Genomic DNA, 21,605 nt, shown 5'->3' with positions numbered 1-21,605 from the left:
CTATATATAAAACAGATAAACAGCAAGGACCTACCGTATAGCACAGGGAACAATATTAAATACCTTAACCTATAATGGAAAATAACCTGAAAAATAATACATATACATGTGCATTATATGTAATACGTGTATATACTATACATATATATGTATAAGCTGAATCACTGTGTTGTACACCTGAAATATCGCAGTAAGTCAACTGCATTTCAATTTTAAAAGAACGTGGGTGTGTTAGTTGCTCAGTCATGTCCGACTCTTTGCGACCCCAAAGGCCCACCAGGCTCCTTTGTCCATGGGATTCTCCAGGCAAGAATACTGGAGTGGGTTGCCATTTCCTTCTCCATTAAAAGAACATACATGCCACAAATATCGTAATATCCCCAAAGCACGTTTTTAATTTTATTATTACTAACTGCCTGACATATGTCTTCCTGCATTTTAGACTGCATCTTCTCTGATTAGCTCTCCATATGAGGATGGATTTGAAATACAATCTTCTATAGTGGAAATAGCTAATTTAGTCTTTCCTCCAGCTAGGTTACTCAGCATTAATTGTGTTACTGGTAATTTAGAAAAAGTTTTGCTTCAGGCGCATAACTCTCCATGGTCAGGCCTCATCTGTAACTTCCTCTGTGGTTTCTTCCACTGGGGGTGCTTCTTTCCCAGGAGCGAGATCTCAGAGGAACTGAGTCACTTGCTTTCGCTAGATACTACATGGTACCCATGGCTCCCAGTGGCTCAAGAAGCAGCTGGTCCAGTTTAGCTGGGACCCCACAGCTCCTGCCCCCTCCCAACTGCTAAGCTGGCCCCACGGGTAAGGTCAGATGGCCATAGAGCCTGGGTCAAGGTGACTCCAAGCAAGTAACAGAGCAGAACAGTGTTTCCTTCAGATATTCTCCTTGGAATAGAGGATGGCATCCACAGTCTGTGAGATTTACCTTAGGTCCAGCTCTTGCTGGAGTCCAGGTGAAGTGGAAGTGATGCTGGCAGCCCACTAGCCCCACTCCAAGCCCTGAGACCACTACCAGGGTGATCTCTCAGCAAGAAAGCAGTGTTCCATGCTGTGGCTTGGGTGCCAGAAGAGAAGCGCAGTCTTTGAAAAAGCCTGTAAGTGAGGATCCCTGAAACTTAAAAAGAAGTTGATTTATTTGGCTGCGTCAGGTCTCAGTTGCGGCACGTGGGATCTTCACTGTGGCACACAGGCCTCGCTGTGGTGCATGGGCTTGGCTGCTCTGCAGCGTGTGGGATCCTAGTTCCCAGACCAGGGATTGAATCTGAGTCACCTGTATTGCAAGGTGGATTCTAAACCACTGGACCACCAGGGAAGTCCCTGGAATCCCTGAAACTTAAGTTTTACTAACTTTAAGTTCAGCTGGTCTCTGTTAGGAGGAAAAGCAGGAAGGAAAGCTTTCATGGAAGCCAAGCGAAGAAAGTATTTCCAAGACAAGGTGATCGGTGAATGGTGTTAAATGCTGCTTAAGAGGCTGAGAATTAACTGTTGGACTTAGAAATGTGATGGTTGTTGGTGATCTTGACACAGTTTGGTGACATGGTAGAAACAAAGTTCATGGTAAAGAACATGCCTGCAATGCGGGAGACCGGGGTTTGATCCCTGGGAAGATCCCCTGCAGGAGGGAGTGGCTACCCACTCCTGTATTCTTGCCTGGAGAATTCCGTGGACAGAGAAGCCTGGCAGGCCCCAGTCCATGGTGTTGCAAAGAGTCAGACACAACTGAGCAACTAACGCCCTTCATTTCGTCAGTTTGAGATGCTAGAACAAAAATACCGTAGACTGGGCAGCTTAAGCAACAGACGTTTATGTCTCAACAGTTCTGGAAGCTGGAAAGTCAGAGACCAAGGCATGAGCAGATCCGGTGTCTGGTGAGGGTCTTCTTCCTGGTTTGCAATGGCCGTCTTCTTGCTGCGTCTTCACATGGCAGAGAGAGAGAGAGAGAAGCAAGCTCTCTTGTGTCTCTTTATTGATCTGGCTGCACCAGGTCTTAGCTGTGGCATGTAAGATCTAGTTCCCTGACCAGGGATTGAACCCAGGCCCCTTGCATTGGGAGCGAAGAGTCTTAGCCACTGGACTACCGGGGAAGTCCCTCAATTCTCTTCTTATACAAGCAGTAATCCCAACATGAAGGCTCCACTCTCATGACCTAATCTCCTCCCAGAGGCTCTATCTACAGATACCGTCACATTGGATATTAGGGTTGCAACAAATGAATTTGGTGGCAGGGACGGGGTAGGTGGGACACAAACATTCAGCCATAGCGGGGTAAATTCGAGAGAAAACAGGGAGAAGTAGGAAACAGTGAATACATGTAACTATCTGTAGGCGTTGTGTGTATGAAAATTAGTTCCCATTGTTCTTATTTACAAATGAGTGAATAATATATTTTTCTATTTTTATCTGTTCAAAAAGCCCTAAATTATGTTGTCACTTTTGTTTAATGCCACAGTAGATCCTAAATATGAAAGCAGTTCCCCATACTTTATGTAAATGCTCGAAATAGAATAAAAAGGGAACTTAAGAAAGTCTCAAGATCTCTTTTCAGCCCAAGCATATATAAGGGACACTAGTCTACTTCTTATCTTCTAAAGATATAGAAAAGTCAACCGGACAGAGGCAGGTGAGAATTTGCATTCATATAAGCTGCCCTTCCCCCATGTCACATGTGGTTAACTTATGATGCTGTTGAATATTTTTGGGTCTCTTTCTGCCATCTCACTTTTCACCTCCCTGGAGCTTGACTTAGCAGAGTACATTATTACCCTGCCCACTCCACCCTGCATTCACTCAAAATTAAAACAACTTGGAAAGAAGTCCATTTAAAAATCATACTCTTGTTGCTTCCCTGCTGGTCCAGTGACTAAGACACCACTGATGCAGGGGGCCTGGGTTCAATCCCTGGTCAGGAGCTGGATCCCATGTGCCACAGCTTAGAGTTTGCATGCCATCACTGAGACCCAGTGCAGCCAAATAAATAAATACAAATATTTTTAAAAATATGTCTTTTAAAAAATACAGTAATCCATTTCATGTTATGTACGTGTGTGTGTGTCTACATTGTCAACAAATTTGAAGACTTTTTCAAATCCCCCCTTTGGTGTTTTTTTTAATTATTAAATAAAATATGTCCTTTCATGATCACTCTTCCATTTACAAATGTTTTTTCCATCAAACTTTCGCCATCACAGTGCTGCCTACCAAGGACTCCTGTTGCCTTAGCTGTCCCTTTTGCATGGACATACATACACACGCTCAGCGACATCCCCATGAGTTTCCTCTGTGATTGATTGTTGTATTGGTCTGTATTGTTCGTAAGACCATAGTGATTGTCCTGTTAACTTCATAACTGTTTGTTGGCCTAGTTCTTGAAGTTTTCACTGATTTCCACCCATGAATGGATAAAGAAGATGTGATATATATATACAATGGAATATTATTCGAACATAAAAAGGAATGGGATTGGATCATTTGTGGTGAGGTGGGTGAACCTAGAGTCTGTCATACAGAGTAAAAAGTCAGAAAGAAAACAAATACTGTATGTTAAGGCAGATATGGAATCTAGAAAAATGGTACAGGTGACCCTATTTGCAGGGCAAGAGTGGAGTTGCAGATACAGAGAACTGAAATGGGGGTGCAGGGAAGGGGAAGGGAAAAGTGGGACAAACTGTGAGAGGAGCATTGACACACACAGACACACACACACACACACACACACAGTGAGAGGAGCATTCACACACACACACACACACACACACACACACACATTGCTGCTACTACTGCTGCTAAGTCTCTTCAGTCGTGTCCGACTCTGTGCGACCCCAGAGACAGCAGCCCACCAGGCTCCCCGGTCCCTGGGATTCTCCAGGCAAGAACACTGGAGTGGGTTGCCATTTCCTTCTCCAGTGCATGAAAGGGAAAAGTGAAAGTGAAGTCGCTCAGTTGTATCCGACTTAGCGACCCCATGGACTGCAGCCCACCAGGCTCCTCCATCCATGGGATTTTCCAGGCAACAGTACTGGAGTGGGCTGCCACTGCCTGCTCCTACCGTGTGTGGAATAGCTCGCTAGTGGGAAGCTGCTGTGTACCAGAGAGCTCAGTTCGGTGCTCTGTGATGACCTAGAGGGGTGGGAGGTGGGGGTCGGGAGGGAGACTCCAGAGGAAGGGGTATATGTATACATATGGCTGATTCATGATGTTGTACAGCAGAAACACAACATTTTAAAGCAATTATACTCCAATAAAAAACATTTTTTTCACTGATCTCAAGTATACTGTGCAAAGCCAGTTAAGTCGACCCAAGACATTTCTTATAGTTCTTTGTTGAGTGTTATTTGATCCTGCGTGTAATTTTAGAGATGTTTCTGCTTCCTGTTTTATGTTACACAGAAGTTTTACCTCCCTCCTCCCCCACACATTGCGAGAACCTTTAACCACGGGCTATGTTGTTCCATGAACCACTTCCTCTTGAGGAGGGCTTTCATTGCGTTTTGAAAAAAGAAAACTACCAGCAGGATTGGGTAAAATGCAGTATTGTCTGTTATTTTCCAGTTGTACCATACACTGGCTACTTCACGATCTCCACCAGCATTTGTGAGCACCTGGATTCTGCACGACTACACACTCCATACCAAGTGTGATTCCTATCACCAACAGATTGTTTAAAAATTATCTGCTCTTTTGTATCTGTAGTTGTAATATGTGGGCTGGGGCTTCCCTGGTGGCTCAGTGATAAATAATCCATGGACCAAATGGTTTGATCCCTGGGTTAGGAAGATCCCCTGGAGAAGGAAATGGCAACCCGCTCCAGTATTCTTGCCTGGGAAATCCCATGGACAGAGGAGCCAGGCAGGCTACAGGCCATGCAGTCACAAAAGAGTCAGACAGAATGGCTAAACAGCAGCAACGTGTGGGCTGAATTTTTTTCCCTCAGAAAAATAAACACAGCCAGTTGGGTTTTTTAAATTTAAAAATAATAAAAATATCAAAACAAATTGATACTGAAAGAACCTCAGATTTTCCAACTTTCTTTCTCATGAATTCTGTTAATATAGTTTAATTCTGGCAATTTAGCTAGAGACTCAAACACCACTTCACTTGCACAATAGTGCATGATACACGATAGTACACGGTACACGATAGTGCTACAACCAGGGTGAATCTTGAGGACAAATATTTCAGTCCATTTACGTGAGATGTCTAGAGTAGCCAGATGCATAAACAGAGAAAGTAGGGTGATGGATCCTAGGATTCGGGGCTGGGGGTGGGAGGGATGGGGAGAACTATTTAATGGGTATGAAATTTCAGTTGAGGAAGATGAAAAGGTTCTGGAAATGAATAGTGGTCGTGGTTGCACACCAATATGAATGTCACAGTAGTCCTACGAATTACATGTTAATCTCTTCATTTTACGGATGAGGAAACTAACCCAGGGAGGTTTAAAACCTTATCCAGGTTGTTGGCATCTGGATTTACTGATAGGGTCGCCAAGTGCAATGGACAGGAAGCCTCTCCATGAGGTATGCTGACATCCATGAAAGCTGGATTCTGAATGGTCAGTAGGGTTGTATGGAGGATGAGTGGACAGAGGAGGATGCTGCTTGAAGGGAATGGTGTGTACCAAGACAAAGAGAATGTTTCAAGCCTGTCCAGACAGTGTCAAGGACCCTGATGGGTCAGAGTTGAACCCTGAAGAGTAGGTTGGGGCAAATTACGAAGGACTTTAAAAGATGTGGCAAGACTTGAACTCTCCCCACTTCATCGTGATCAGCCACGGAACAGGAGATTGAAACATTCAGATTTCCATTTCAAATTTGAAGTGATAGTGATGGGACTTGATGAGGAATCCTGGAGGCTTGATGAGCTGATGAGAGTCTCAACAGTGAGGATGAAGGAAAGGAAAGCTCCCTGCAGGAACCACCGACAGGATTTTTTTGTTTGGACTGATGGGGGTGGAAAAATGGGAAGAGTCTGGGGACTATGCCAGGGTTTCTAAATTAGACTAATAGATGGATAATGACCAGTAATCAAGCTAGGGCATATAGGAGGAGAATGCACCAGAGGGGGAAGAATGATGGAAAAGCTTGTGGAATATTGAATGGGTTGTTTAAGGTGAGTCACTCAGGTCCAAAATCATGGCTGGAATTCCTCATCCAAGTGGCAATAAAACCCGCGTCCAACCTGAGTTAAATAGACAAGGTTAACTTTGCCATAGATATAAACGGATGTCCTATTAAGCAATATATAGATATATATTTACATAATATATGTTATATATAAATATATTTATATTATATAACATAATATACAACATGAGTATATATTAGAATACTATCAGGATACACTTTTTCCTGCACTCTGGGCATCTGACTGACATCTAACACTAAGGCATTGACATAATGATATGGTATATGTATATACTGTGAAACAGTCATTACAAGTTGCATTAACACCTCCTAGAGTCACCATGTTTTCTCTTACAGGCAGATTTTTAAAAATATGCATATTTAAAGCTTATATAGGAAATACATATATGTGAAGAAGAAAAACTATCTGTAGATAAAAACAGGCTTAGAAGTTTGAACCTTAGGGAAAGACAGAGCTTTAGGGAAAATGCCACCATCATTCAGGGACTCTAAGGCAGAATTTCGGCCTGAATGTACAGCCTCAACCACCCCATCCCACTCCTATCCAACTCTCTGCGTCCTCAAAAAAAACAACAGCAAAATCTATCTGATAAAGAATGATTCCAAATGTTTTTAATCAACAATGTGGTGTTCTTCCCAAGACACAAAAGGATTTCAGAGATGACATACTCACAAAAAGATGTTAATTCCACCCAGTTGCTCTGTGCATGCTGCTTGTTTCACAATCCATTGCTTCACTAAGGCTCCTCCACCCCGTCTCTTTTAGCTGTTAACCCATACAACACTTTGAGTGCTCAGGGCTGGGTGTTTCCTTTCTCTCTTTTTACTCTTGATTTTGACCTTCAGGAAATAACAAATAGACACAGCCCTATTTTCTTGTGCATGTGTGTGAGTGTATGGACACTGTATACATCCGTGGAACTCTGGTTCTGTTCATTCCAAAAGCAAGGTTTTCTTGTAGGGAAGATAAATATGTAATCTGGTTTGAATTTACACATTAATACACATTTACATTATTAATAGCTCTTAACTAAATGTTTCAGGATTTTCACCAAGGATAATAACGCTTTTAAACTGTGATCCCTTCAGCAGCCTACTTTGCTTATAACAAGATTTTTGGAATAATTTTGATGTTAACTCCTTTAAATAATTCAATATCAACAGACTCTAGGGAAAAGGAATGAAAGGGCAGGGGGAAGATTTTTCTACTTTGGTGAACATAGGGGGAGTCAGCAGAGGTCACAAGAGTGGGCTGCTGTTTCGAGTTATTTCCACATTAGGTATATGATTCACCCTGGCATGTCCTCAACCTGTTCTGTTTTTTTAAAATTTTAACTTAATTTTTATTGTGTATTGGAGTATAGTTGATTTACAATGTTGCGTTAGTTTCAGGTGTACAGCAAAGTGGTTCAGTTACACATGTATTCATTCGCTTTCAGATCCTTTTCCCTTATAGGCTGTTGCAGAATATGAGTAGAGTTCCCTGTGCTCTACAGTAGGCTCTTGTTGGTTATCTATTTTGTATACAGTGGTGTGTGTATGCCTCTATCCGTTCTGTATCGGTGGTGTATACAGTCTGAGAATCTAAGGTGTTTGGGCTCAGTGGGTATTTCCGACCCGTCGATGCCACATCTTAGCCACTGGGCCTCCAGGGAGGTCCGCAGGGTGGATGTCTGGAAGCTATGCACTGACAGACTCCAGATGGTTTTTACAGCCCTCATGCGTTCTGATCTCTCAGTCAGTGCCGTTCTAGCTGTTTACTGTTAATATCAACCCGGCCTATAGATCAATTCCTAGAACAAGGTTAAGTGCTAGACAATGTCTTCATCATTGTCATCATTACCTCTCTGTACTTTCAAGAACTGATTTTTTTAATCATTTAGGTCAGTTTTAAATAAGCACAGTCAGTATGACAGAGGTCTTTTAGCTACATATAAAGAGACAGAGGGTTTAGTTAAATCCTGGTTAACTAAAGCTATTAAACATGAAAAGGTATTATTCTTAAGTATTAGTCTGAGGTTATAGTAAAGGGAAAACTGTAAGTTTTATGATAATTTATTCAAGGAAAGATGAATCCACCTTGACTTTGCCTATTTTAGCCAAATATTTTTTATTGACGTATAGTTGTTGTATGGTATTATATAAGTTACAGGTATACAGTATAATGATTCACACTTTTTAAAGGTTATACCTCATTTAAAGCTATTATAAAATAGTGGCTATATTCTCATGTCTTGCAATATATTCTTGTAGTTTACTTCATACCAAATTGTACCTCTTACCCTGCACCCCTGAATTGCCTCTCCCCTCCTCTCTCTCCCCACTGGTAACCACTAATTTGTTCTCAACACCTGTGAATCTGCTTCTTTTTTGTTTTATCCACTAATTTGTTGTATTTTTTTAGATTCTGCATATAAGTGATATCATACAGTATTTGCCTTTCTCTGTCTGACTTATTTCACTCAGCAGAATGCCCACCAAGTCCATGTGTGTTGGGGCAAATGGCCAGATTTCACTCCTTTTATGGCTGAGTAATATTCCACTGTGGACATTTACCACAGCTTCTTTATCCATTCATCTGTTGATAGACACTCAGGTTGCTTCTGTATCGTGGCAATTCAAATAGTTTATTTTAAATACAAATACACACAAGTGTGTGTGCACAGATAATATTATTATGGTTACGTGAGAAAAAAACAAACCTTTAGTGTTACATATGTGATATCTACATAAAAAGATCAGTCATGAGTTGATCATTGTTACAGCTGGACAATGGGTACGTGAAGATAATTACATTATTTTCTCAACTTTTGTATGTATTTAAGTTTCATATAAAATGATGGAAACACAAACACATGCATACACACACATACATATTGTTCGGTTTAAATAATCCATGCTGATCTCATTCACCAGACTTCTTAGCCTGAACTGTAATGAGCACTAATTTTCTGGTGTTTTAGAGCATTTGCGACCCTTAGAAATTATCTGCAACAAAGCCCTCATCTTACAGACGAAATAGTTGAGTCTTTATTGCCAAACGACACATTACTAATTAAGCCTTGTGACCGTGTCCCCTAATGTCCTAATCCAGCCTCACCAACAATGTCGGGACCAGAGCAATTAGTTATACCTCCCAGGGTGTCCCTCCTCACACTTTATGGAAGCACTTTTTCTCCTGTGGCCACTTCCTTCGCTTGGTTTAGGTAGAGAAAGGTTATAATGTAAAATACGTTTTATTTCCATCTCTTATCACTTGATCATGTGGCCGTTTTAGTTCTAACTGTGTGTCATCCTAATATTTCCAAATAAATGTGCTGAAAACTGCTGTTTCAGATAGAAACTTGTAAAGCAAGGAATTTTTTGGTAAATTTGCTTACTCACACCTGACATCATTTTTGGGTTCGTTTTCAAGTGGAAATGAAGTTCTTTGTGGCTCTGGTGCCATCGCCCATGACCGGAGGCATTCTCTTTTTCCAATCACGGTGTCCTACGTGGTTGTGAATTCCTGAATGTCACCCACTTGTCCAGTTGGCCCCAAGGAGACTAGTTCTGTCTGGGAAAACAGTCCCATTGTCACTGAGACAGTCCCTAGAGTTCGGCTCAATCTTGGACCAAGCAAATTGCAGAGAGGTCAGGCATGGACGTGCAGGCCAAAATGAACCTTCCTCTCCACAGGCTTTTCTTCTCGACTTACTTGCCCATTGATGGGCCTTTTAGAGGAAAAGAAAGAGATGGGACAATTATCCCCAAGGACCAGGCTTTTATTAGACTGTTTATACCTGGATTTCTTCCTTTTTCAGATGGGTGAGTCAAACGAAGATATAGAGCAAATGTTCAGCAATTTGCTGGGAGAGATGGATCTCCTGACTCAGGTAAATTCTCCTTCTTACCTTTCAAATTAGAAAAAAAAAAAAAACACACAAAAAAACAGTGTTACTGAATTTGATTCTAATATGACAAGAGAGCTATCTTTCTAAAGACTGGAAATTGACAATGTTATATAGTCCTGCTGTAACTAGTAGGGGAAAGAAAGAAAGCTTTTTTCCTGATTGTACCCTTCTGAGTTCAGTTAACTGAATACATGGGTCACACACACATTCTGTTATGGCAGTTCTCATGCTCATGGTGTTCAAATACTTAGCAATGCCAGTGGAGGAATTTTCCCCAAGCAAACCCTCTGCAACCACCACCCTCACTGAACAATTTCCCTGGCAGTCACCTTATGTAAAGGCTAATCCGCTAATGACTTTCTGCATGAAGCACTGAAATAAGAATCATCCAATATTCCTAAATAAGAAAGTCAGGGATCCCAAAGTTTTCTGCAAAATAAATGAAGAATAACCTATTTTTTATGTTTATTTTAGAAAAATAAATCAATACTAGTTAGCATCTACTTTATATTCTATATGAAATTCAAGGAAGTTCAGACACTATGAAGGAAGAGAGAAAAGATGAGACAATAGGCTTAGAGAAAAGGGGTCCTGACTAAAAACCAGAGGGATGGTAGCCTCATTTCTGTAGATCTGAGGACTCTTTTCCACCCGTGAAGGGGGAGAGTCTGATGAACGTCTGTGTGTCTCTGTCCACTCACTTCTGCTCCATAGAGGAATGACTATCCTGTTTGGTCAGGTTGGGATTTTCATAGTTGAGTATTGTTGCTATAACCTCCAGAGTAAGATGGGGACCCCTCAGAGTGTCTTGGATCTGCCTTTCCTGAGAGCCTGTCTGAGTTTTGATCTTTACTGTGCTCAAGTGAGTCCAGTCATAGGGTTTGCTTGGCTAAAACTGATTAAAGGAGTTTCTTTCTAAAACTAGTTTCCTTTCTCTTCTTTCCCTCTCTATTTTACTCAAAGCCTGTTACATCACACATTCATGGATACATATTTTGATAGAGAACTGTTTATGATTTCTTTAAGTAGCCTGATATACTCCTGAGAAAAAATGAGTTGGCTCCCCTAATTGCAATGTTATGCTTCCTAATTATAGTGTTTAAAAAGCAAATGGTTAATGAGCATTTGTGTGTGTGTGCACTTTTCACTAATTTTTGCTCTGGTATTTGCCCCGTAGTTTCTCTATCAACCTTCCCTTTTCTTGGCAATTTTTGCAAGGTTATTCTGGTTTTTAGAATGAATTCTGGGGTTGCAGTCACTCTTCCCTACATTTTATCCTTGATTCTAACTTTCTTTGGTTCATTTTTTTTAAGCTTCTGGATTAATGGTCTTTTTTTTTTCTACTTATAACTGATAGTATCTCGTTACTTTATTCTCAAAAATATAATGATTGCTTCTTTCAGAAATTTAAAACATGAACAAGGATATTACTACATCAAATTAACATAAAAAAATACACTCATGAGTAGGAACAGGTGAAATCACTTCTCAAACTATGGATGTAAAAATATTTTTAAATATTAGCTTTTAAATCATACAAGAAGTCACTTTTTCACTTAAAAAATAATGTTATTTACAAAATGAGTAACTGTGTCTTCATTTCTTTTTAACAAGAGTGTTATTAAATAAGAGCAACAGCATTAACATTTTACTGTATAATAAAAGATTGCATCCTGAACAGTTCTTTTCTTCAAGTGACTAAATATTCCTTTCTTTGATGTCATAACTTAAGTCTTAATGAATTATATATACAGCATGTGTGTTACAGGTGCACCATTACCAGAAATTTTTCCTGTTGTTTATAAAAACAAACAACTTCATTCTCATCAGTCTCAGTTGATATGTTTTGTTTCAAAGTGTACTTTCTAGAATAATTTTTAACTTGTCATTTTTTGTAGGGGAAAAAAATCACCTAAAGTGTGCAAATAATACAGTTTTTAGAGAACACGTTTAGAGGGAACATGGGTAAACAGTAGATGATTCTTTACTTAATGAATAATTTGCCCTGCAAAAATGTAAGTATCCTGAATAACTTTGGGGCTGGGGCTCTGTTTTCACAGAGTTTAGGAGTCGACATTCTTCCTCCTCCAGATCCTAAACCGCCCAGAGTTGAATTTAACTACAGTGTGGGGTTTAAGGATTTAAATGGTAAGCATCGTTTCTTTTCTTGAGTAATTTGAAATCATAGCAATGACTAAAATCTGTCAGAGTGTAATTCGTAGCTCTAGAAAACTAGGAATACACTTCCTTAGTTCTACATACATTCTTTCTGAGGTTTTAAGAATTGATTTCACTTAATTTTATGAAGAAGTTATGTGCAAAAGAACACTGGCTTAGGAGGAAATAAACCCTTTTTACATAGTTAGGAGATCCAAACTTCTCCAAGCGCTGTACATGGAACCATTGTTGTTGTTCAGTGACTAAGTCATGTCCAACCCAGCGACCCCATGGACTGCAGCATGCCAGGCTCCTCAGTTTTCACTGTCACCTGGAGTTTGCTCAAATTCATGTCCATCGGGTTGGTGTCCCTGAGATCTAACCATTTCATCCTCTGCCGCCCCGCTTTCCTTTTGCCTTCAATCTTTTCCAGCATCAGAGTCTTTTCCAGTGAGTCAGCTCTTTGCATCAAGTGGCCGAGGTTATCAGAGCTTCAGCAACAGTCCTTCCAATGAATATTCAGGGTTGAACCATTAGCATTAATGTAATAATATGCTGTATGGTGTTTGTGCTGATGATGTTGGGCAATAAATGATTTCCCCATGCCTTCTGATCCTTTGTTCCTGAGAAGGCTGTATTTCCCCCATTCCCATTTCCTCAATCTCGTTCACGTTGCACACAGCAGCTAGATTTCTCTTCCTCATCATCACTTCCACCCTGCTCGCCCTTTGTTCATCACACTCACCCTCCGGTGACTGCCTGATCAGCCACGTGCCGTCCCAACTCAATTCACGGCCGTGGCTCCCTGGATGCACGTGATCTCACAGTAATCTCACACGTGGAAGAAATTCCAGCGAAACCATCCTCCCTCCCCCTCACTCTGAAAATCTGGGTCTGCCGTTTCCTTTAAGAGTTAACTCCCAGGACTTCCCTGTGGTGGAGTGGTTGAGACTCCTTCGTGCTCCCAAGGCAGTAGGACCAGGTTTGATCCCTGGTCAGGGAACTAAGATCCCACAAACCATGTGGTGCAGTCAAAAAAAAAAAAACACACACAAAACAATACTTAACTGCTAGTATTAATGTATAGAAAGTCTTGAAAACAACAAGAGAAAATTCTTTAAAAAAAAAAAAGAGAATTAACTTCCAACTCACTGTCTTATGAAGTCTTTACCAGTTAATCCCAATTTTTCAAAAACATTTTTTTCACTCTTAATGCCCTTTGTGCTTTGTTTCCTGCTGTTGCTCTTTTGAGATGTGAGAGTTGCTCTTTTGAGATGTAAGAGTTCCCATGATTGGATGGTGTGCCCACAGAAACTCTATCCTCACCCCAAATCTCAAGGCACATGAAGTAAATCCCAGTTGGTGGAGACCGACTCTCTTCCAAGTATATTTGTTAGTGTTGCTCTGTTTGCCGCTGTCCAAAGACCTGGGAGAACTTTCCATCCATGTCCAGCCTCACCCATCCCCTACTTTGTAAAACTCTTAAGATTTTGCACCAGAATGCACAAGAATTTCCTACATAGGCATCCAGTCAGCACTTGGATTTCACTTTATAAGTGGCCTGTGAGGATGCTCAATGTAGGGAAGGCATTTGCCTCCCTTGTTTTTTGTTTTTTTGTTTTTTTTTTTTAGGGGGGAAGGAAAGGATATTTTTAGCTTTATTGAAGCTAACTTGATGAATAAAACTGTATTATATGTAAAAGTGTACAATGTGCAGATTTGGTGTGCATCTACATTGTGAAAAGATTGGCCCCATCAAGATAGTTAACCTATCTATCTCCTCGCATATTTACTTCTTATTTTAGTGAGAATGTTTAAGTTCTACTCTTTCAGCAGATTTCAATTATACCATACAGCAAGTTAGCAACTAGAGTCATTGTGGTATACTTAGATCCTCAGACCTTATTTGCCTTATAAAAGTTCATATTCTTTCACTAACCTCATCTTATTTCCCCGACCCCAATCCCTGGCAACCTGTACTCAAACTTACTCTTTTTTAAAAAATTAATATATTTTTAAATTGAAGGATAATTGCTTTACAGAAAAACTGACACTTTAAAATGACTTTCATTTAGTTTTTCCAGGTACACATCATTATCTTGTTCATGAATGTGATTTTCCCTATCAGAGTCCTTAAATGCACTGGAAGACCAAGATTTAGATGCTCTCATGGCAGATCTGGTAGCAGACATAAGTGAAGCTGAGCAGAGGACAATCCAGGCCCAGAAAGAGACCCCTCAAAAGCAACCTCAGTCAGCATCCCTGTGTGTGCCAAGCTTCAGTGGTACAGCCTCTCTTGGTTATGGAGCAAATGTTGCTGCAACAAGTCAGTATGATGATGACTTACCACCTCCACCAGCTGATCCAGTGTTAGACCTTCCGCTGCCACCACCCCCTCCAGGACCCATCTCTCAGGTAAGTCCATGGGGTCAGGACTCTTGACCTCTGCCACCCATGGTCTCTGACTTTCTTCAAAGTGACGGTTCCATTCATAAATGTGTATGCCCGGGGCTCTAAGATTCAAACAAACAAGGATCCCAGATGTGTTCATTGCAAAGTCAGGTGTAAAATGCCTGTGAAAGGATACGGTGGTGAGTATAAGGAACTTATTATGGCCATATTCAGGAATTATTATAGTTTGGCTAAATCTACATTTGTATATGGCTTTTCCTGATAATACTCAACCTTTCGGGGGTCATATTTTATTAACTTGGTGTGTGCTTTGGAAATGATTTACACATTGCTGTGTCCCTGATCCTTGCCCAGTACATAAAGAATAGAAGGCATTCCTTACCTATTTCTAAATTGAACTAAATGGAATTTTGCTGAATTTGACAGCCTTGTTCATTGGCAAAGATATCACTTGTAAAGTCAAAGTTGGAAGGGGTGTTATGGGCAATCAGGTGGTAAGTGTTTGATATTAATAGATTTCTGAGAAGTTCATATTGTCAATATTTGGGATGTCAGTTTATGTCCCTCATCGATGCAAAAAGGGTGCTTTAAGGATTTTGCTTAGGGTAAGCCACTTTTAAAATATTTTAGAAAAATTAAAGAAATAATAAAATATTTTAGAGAAATAACCTAGCTCTATTTCCTGTGGCTCTCACATTTATTGTACTGTATGCTGATCAGTACTTATAAATACAACCCTAGGAACCCTGAAAATCCCTACAATATCTTTTGGATGAGTAAATAGGAAATATAAACAAATATCAAATACTACTCATTGCTGTATTATGTGATTCTTGTATAAAAATTATTTGAAAATTGGTGATCTATTTAGAACAGAGGCTCTTTTTTCCTCCAGTTTATTGAGATATAATTGATGTATAATATTATAGAAGTTTCAAAGGGCCTGGTTGAGTCCAAAAAACTTTTCAGAGAGAATTTTGTACATTTATATTATTTACAGCAAGATGCAGTAACATGGGGCTTCCCCAGTGGCTCAGTAGTAAAGAGTCTGCCTGCAAGTCAGGAGCCGCGGGAGACGTGGGTTCCATCTCTGGGTTGGGAAGATGCCCTGGAGGAGGGCATGGCAACCCACTCCAGTATTCTTGCTTGGAGAATCCCATGGACAACAGAGCCTGGTGGACTACAGTCCATAGGGTCGCAAAGAGTTGGGCACGGCTGAAGAGACTTAGCACGCACATATGCAGTAACATAAGACTTCCCTGGTGGCTCAGTGGTAAAGAATCCAGCTGCCAATGCAGGAGATGCAGGTTCGATCCCTGGGCTGGGAATATTCCCTGAAGGACATGGCAAGCCACTCCAGTATTCTTGCCTGGGAAATCCCACAGACAGAGGAGCCTGGCGGGCTACAGTCCTTGGGATCACAAAGAGTCAGACACGACTTAGCAGCTGAGCACAAGCATGACTATACAAGTTTAAGTTACACAACATGGTGAGTCTTAACCACTGGACAGCCAGGCAGGTACCAGTACAGCCTTTTATCAACAGAAGGTGACTGCGACGCTAGCAGTGTTGGGAATACTTACTCGCTTGTATGATTAATGGACTGTGTTGATGTCTTACGTTTTACAGGAAGAAGAAGAAGCTCAAGCCAAGGCTGATAAAATAAAACTGGCATTGGAAAAACTGAAGGAGGCCAAGGTCAAGAAGGTAAACTATGAATCACTTTTACATGGGGCAGTCAAATTAACAACTTCTTCATACGCTTAAGGGTAAAAAAGTTTTACATTCAAGTGGTACTTTCCAATGAGTTGTATTTTTTTTAACTGAAGGACAAAGATAAATTATTCTTTCCATGACATCAGTTGTTCATTTGTGATTGATAAATAGGGAACCTATGTTAGTGTCAATGTAGAAGTTTCTACCCCCAGGGCTCCCTCCGCTGAGAATGCCCTCTGGGTTCTGCTCACTCTTGGGTAATAGCAGGTGGCATCCTCTGCTGGGCCCATCTCAATTTGGTTAGAGTTCAGCTTCCACTGGCATCACCTCACTTCCACTGTTGCTTTTGTGCATGTTGTATACCCCCTGGGGCAGCCCCTAGATGCCCCGGGTGTCCGAGTTCTCCCCTGAAGTTCCAAATGTTCTTCTGGCTGGGGCTGTGTGTTCAAAGTGGCGTAGGTTTCGAGTCACCTGCCCAACCCTGTGGTCCCAATAAGCGTGTAATTTATTGTGCATTTTCCGTAGGTTTTTCCAGAGATGCATTTATTGTGTTGTATCAGAAACACACATATTTAACCTCAGTAAAAGCATCTGCCCAATAAAGTGCTAGTAATAGTTAATTTGGTAAATTAAGAGAAAGATAAAGTCTCACCTCGACCCCTGAGGCATATGCTATGACTGAGACTCATTAAGAGCTTTTTAATTACGGTTGGGTGAATTATTCCTTTCCTAGAGGGCGTTCGATTTTATGTTCCTGTAGCCTCTCTCATGGTTCTTTGAATGAAGGAGTTCAACACATGCTGATTGACTTTTAATAAATATTCCTTCGTTACCTCAGGATACAGACAGTCACGGTTCATCTGTGAGCACGTTGCCAGATCAGCCTGGTTCCTTTCATTTCAAGCACGCATGCGCCCTCTTACTATTTCCCTTCCTGTTCTCTGTGTGTAATTGCATTCTGTGGTCGGTTAGTGAGCTGATGCCTCTGAGGGGGCTGTTTCCTTCCCCGCCTCGCACTCCGTGAATCCCTGGTTAAATCCAGCTCTCCTTCTGCTCAGCCCGGGCCATCAGTGCTGCCAGAGCTCGCCACTCCAGTCTCTGTCTCACGAACCTAGAGAACTGCTTCCACCTTGTTCTCTCCCTGAAAACCTCCAGTACCTCCCTCCTCTTCCTCGTGATGTTGCCACCCATTGCGGAGAAGTAGAAGCCATCCAAAGAAAGGCTCAACCAGCTCCTAACACATTGGCCTCCTGCCCGCCTGCACCTCCAGCAGCTGGTGCATAGTCTGGTCCCTGTGGATGGCCTGTCGTGTTTCTAAAACCAGTCTCCTTCGTGTGCTTAACTGGAGATGAAGAGGACAGGGATGAGCAAGCAGTATTTCCTGCTGGAGACCAGAAGCCAGAGAAAGTTGCCATAATTCAGTTGAGGTGAATTGTAGCGGCAGCGAAAAGCAGCACCTGCCTCTAGTCCACAAAGTGTATGTGAAACAGAAGCCACTCTGATCAGGGGGAGAGAGAAGAAAATTAAGAAGCCAAGGTGTTTATTTTTTCTGACTTGAGGTACTCGAGACTTATTTCTAAAAATAAAAGGCTGTGTGGCACAGATAATTTTTAAAAAATAACTGAGTCATACTCATCCATTAATAAAGTAAATAAGGTATACTAACATAATCTACGGCATGTTTTATATAAAGGCTGGAAATCAAGTTGACCTGAAGTACTCTGTCCTCAAATATTCTGCTGGGTGTTGTCATCTTTTTGGATCGGGAATGATGTACGTAGTTTGTGGTGCAAAGCTTTTAGAACTGGAAAGAGGGTCAGACTCACTCGTTGACTGCATTTGTTTCTTTGTGGTAAAGAATCTGCCTACCAATGCAAGAGAAGAAAGAGGTGTTGGTTTGATCCCTGGGTGGGAAAGATCCCCTGGAGGAGAGGATGGCACCCCACTCCAGTATTCTTGCCTGGAAAATCCCATGGTCTTTACTACAATGGATCAGAAAGGGGAAGTCTTTTCATTCTGGAATCATTTTGCCCTATATGATATGGTATTGATGTGAAATGGGGTCGCAAGGAGTCGGACACGACTGAGCGACTGAACTAAACTGATTGATGTGAAAAGTACTCAGGTTGCTACATCAGTAACCGTGCTGTAGGGTGTCATGTGCTGATATGGGACTAGCCTTCAGCTTGGAAATGGGAAGAAGGCTGGGAAGAAGAGTCAACATGGTTTCTCTTCGCTAAATGTCACCTGCCTTCTCTCGGTTTTTTCCCTAAGTTTCATGATTGTGGACATTTGTAACTACATGTGGGTTAAATTTAGTTTGCAGTTTCTGCCAAAAGAAAAACCAAAACCAAGCCCTTTCCATCATTGCATCATTGTCAAACTATGTGGTTTGCTTTTTTTCTCTCTTTAAAAACAAAAGATAACACCAAGCTATGTTTTATTTTTTCAAGAATTCCTAAGCAAGAAAAAATGTGGTTAAAAGTCATTGATTTTCCCATCGGGAACATTGTCCTCTAAATCCTAACATTGTTAGGGTTTCTTAGGACCCGTAGCTACTTTATAGCAATAATCCTCAGCAGAGAGCAATGGGTATGCCTTCTATGGAAAATAAGGCATGGTCATTCCAATATTTGAGGAATTTCTGTTTTTCCAGGCACCCTTCCAAGCATGATTTCTCAGGTCAGATGAATGTTTTTTGTGGGTTTTTTTGGCCGTGTGGTATGACATATGGGATCTTACTGTCCCGACCAGGAATTGAACCCTGTACCCTGCAGTGGAAGGGTGGCGTCTTAAGCATTGAACTGCCAGGAAAATCCCCAGATGAATGTCTTTGACACTGAGCCTGTTGTGTTAAATACATAAAAAGATTAACAGACAATAGAAACAAAATGTCCAACTAGAAGTTTCTGGGCTACATGTTTCAAAGGAAAAAAAGTATTCTTTGGCCAAGCCTGGAATAAAAGCCTAATTCAAATGGCCTCAGGAGGAGGAAATGCACTTTACTGCCCAGTGTTTGCATTTGAGTCTCACGAGTGCAAGTGGGGGAAGGGAAGATAGTAGGTGTGCTTCGACATGTGGTCTTTGCTCCTCACCCAGATTCTTATCGCCACCCACACCCTTGGTTGCTGTCAGTAACTCTGCACAGCAGTCCACAGGAACTGTGTGTGCCCGGCACCATTCACTGCACAGCGTCTTCAGGATCCGACTGGGTGGGAGAGGGTCCAGCGAGGCAGTTTACCTGCTGCTCAGAATATGGCCCAAACTTTAGGAGAGGAAGAAATGTTGCCAGTTGTATGACTTCTCTTTCCATTCCGTCTAAATACTTTTTATTTATTTTTAAAAATGTATTTATTTATTTGACTGCACCGGATGTTGGTTGCTGCACACAGCATCTTCAGTCTTTGCTGAGGCGTGCGGGCATCTTTAGCTATGGCATGAGAACTCCTGTTGCAGCACGTGGGATCTGGTTCCCCAACCAGGGATCAAACCTGTGCCCCCTGCGCTGGGAGCGTGGAGTCCCAGCCACTGGCCCAGCAGCGAAGTCCCAATGCTTTTTAAATAATGATACGTTTCCTATGTGAGTAACCAGGAGCAACCTTAGACAAACAATAGGCAGAACTTATCTCTATCTCACACTTCTCTTTTCAAGCTAGAATAAAACTTTAAGCAAGAGTGTCTGGGGGTCCTGGGTGACAATGTTGCTTCAGGAATTCTCTGCTGGTGGTGTGTGGAGTAGCTTCAAACACTGCAGGCTGGAGGTTGGATGGGGGTGGTCTGGAAAGGGAAAGACAATCCCAAGTGGCAGGGGGACCAGTGATTTTGGTGGAGAAGGCAATGGCACCCCACTCCAGTACTCATGCCTGGAAAATCCCATGGATGAAGGAGCCTGGAAGGCTGTAGTCCATGGGGTCGCGAAGGGTCGGACACGACTGAGTGACTTCACTTTCACTTTTCACTTTCATGCATTGGAGAAGAAAATGGCAACCCACTCCAGTGTTCTTGCCTGGAGAATCCCAGGGATGGGGGAGCCTGGTGGGCTGCCATCTATGGGGTCACACAGAGTCAGGCACGACTGAAGTGACTTAGCAGCAGCAGCAGTGATTTTGGTGGGCTTCCCTGGTGGCTCAGACAATAAAGAATGCCCTTGGGTCAGGAAGATTCCCTGGAGAAAGGCATGGCGACCCACCTCAGTATTCTTGCCTGGAGAATTCCATGCACAGGGGAGCCTGGTGGGCTACAGTCCACGGGGTCACAGGGTCAGTATCTCCCTCATCAGAATGCAGAGTCTCTGAAAACTGGGCAAGCACTTTGCTTATTGTGTATTATTTCTGTTTTTGTGAGTTGGTTTCTCTAGCACCTGTCTGTATTCCTGCACCTTAAACAAATGCTTGGCACATGAATGAGTCTGTGGGATACCTTCTTACCTAAATATGCAGAAGCAATAGAAGTTGAAATCTGAACCTTTCTCAGTGGCTTTCTCCAGTTGCTGGAATTTACTGGCTGTCCTGTGGCTTTCTCCTCAGCTTGTTGTCAAGATACATATGAATGATAACAGCTCAAAGTCACTGATGGTGGATGAGCGGCAGTTAGCCCGAGATGTTCTCGACAACCTTTTTGAGAAAACCCACTGTGACTGTAACGTGGATTGGTGTCTTTATGAAATATATCCAGAACTGCAAATCGGTAAGTCCCAGTCCTAACGGCAGGCTGTATTCCAGAAACCTGTGGTTGGTTTGCTTCATTATATTATGGGTTTTGATCTAATTACGAAGAAGAGTTTTGTTCAAGGCTGTGAAGACCACCCACCCATCGCTTTCCTTATGTCGGGTTCAGTGCTTGTCTCTTGCTTGGTGTGTGGTGAAGAGACTCAGATGGAAGCAGATGGCCAGACCCGGGGGAGTGTGTGCATTATTGCAGCTACTTCTCTAGCAGATCCAAAAGGAAAGTGAGTGACAAGATGATGCTTCTTACTGTTTAGCCAGCTGAGCCGATGGGCCTGGGTACTGATCAGCCAATGTCTCTTTAACGTCTGCTTCTTTAAACTCTAAGGCAGTCATCCCCCACCTTTTTGATGCCAGGGGCCAGTTTCATGCAAGTCAGTTTTCCCATAGACCTGGTCAGGAGTAGTATTGGGATATTTCAAGCGTGTTGCATTTACTGAGTTCACTGAACGGAGCAGGTAGGTCTCTGGCAGCGATACAAGCGATGGGAAGCAACTATAGATACAGATGAAGCCGCTTCACGCACTCGCCCGCCTCTCAACTCCTG

General features: G+C 41.9%; 1 protein-coding gene across 3 annotated transcripts in view; it reads left to right on the top strand.

Annotated features, from left to right (window-relative positions):
* APBB1IP (amyloid beta precursor protein binding family B member 1 interacting protein) overlaps nt 1–21,605 on the top strand; it is a 79,135-nt gene that overhangs the window by 28,989 nt on the left and 28,541 nt on the right. For all 3 annotated transcript variants that reach the window (XM_069547277.1, XM_069547276.1, XM_069547278.1), the window contains 5 exons: nt 9,960–10,031; nt 12,110–12,197; nt 14,335–14,621; nt 16,248–16,325; nt 20,861–21,020. In XM_069547277.1, coding sequence (XP_069403378.1) covers nt 9,960–10,031; nt 12,110–12,197; nt 14,335–14,621; nt 16,248–16,325; nt 20,861–21,020 — 685 coding nt within the window. The remainder of the gene's footprint in view (nt 1–9,959; nt 10,032–12,109; nt 12,198–14,334; nt 14,622–16,247; nt 16,326–20,860; nt 21,021–21,605) is intronic.

This window comes from Ovis canadensis, chromosome 13 (genome assembly GCF_042477335.2).
Source record: "Ovis canadensis isolate MfBH-ARS-UI-01 breed Bighorn chromosome 13, ARS-UI_OviCan_v2, whole genome shotgun sequence".
In the NCBI taxonomy this organism is placed as follows: Eukaryota; Metazoa; Chordata; class Mammalia; order Artiodactyla; family Bovidae; genus Ovis; species Ovis canadensis.
Note: the sequence above shows the minus strand (reverse complement) of the source record. Positions and strands in the feature narration are given on the sequence as shown.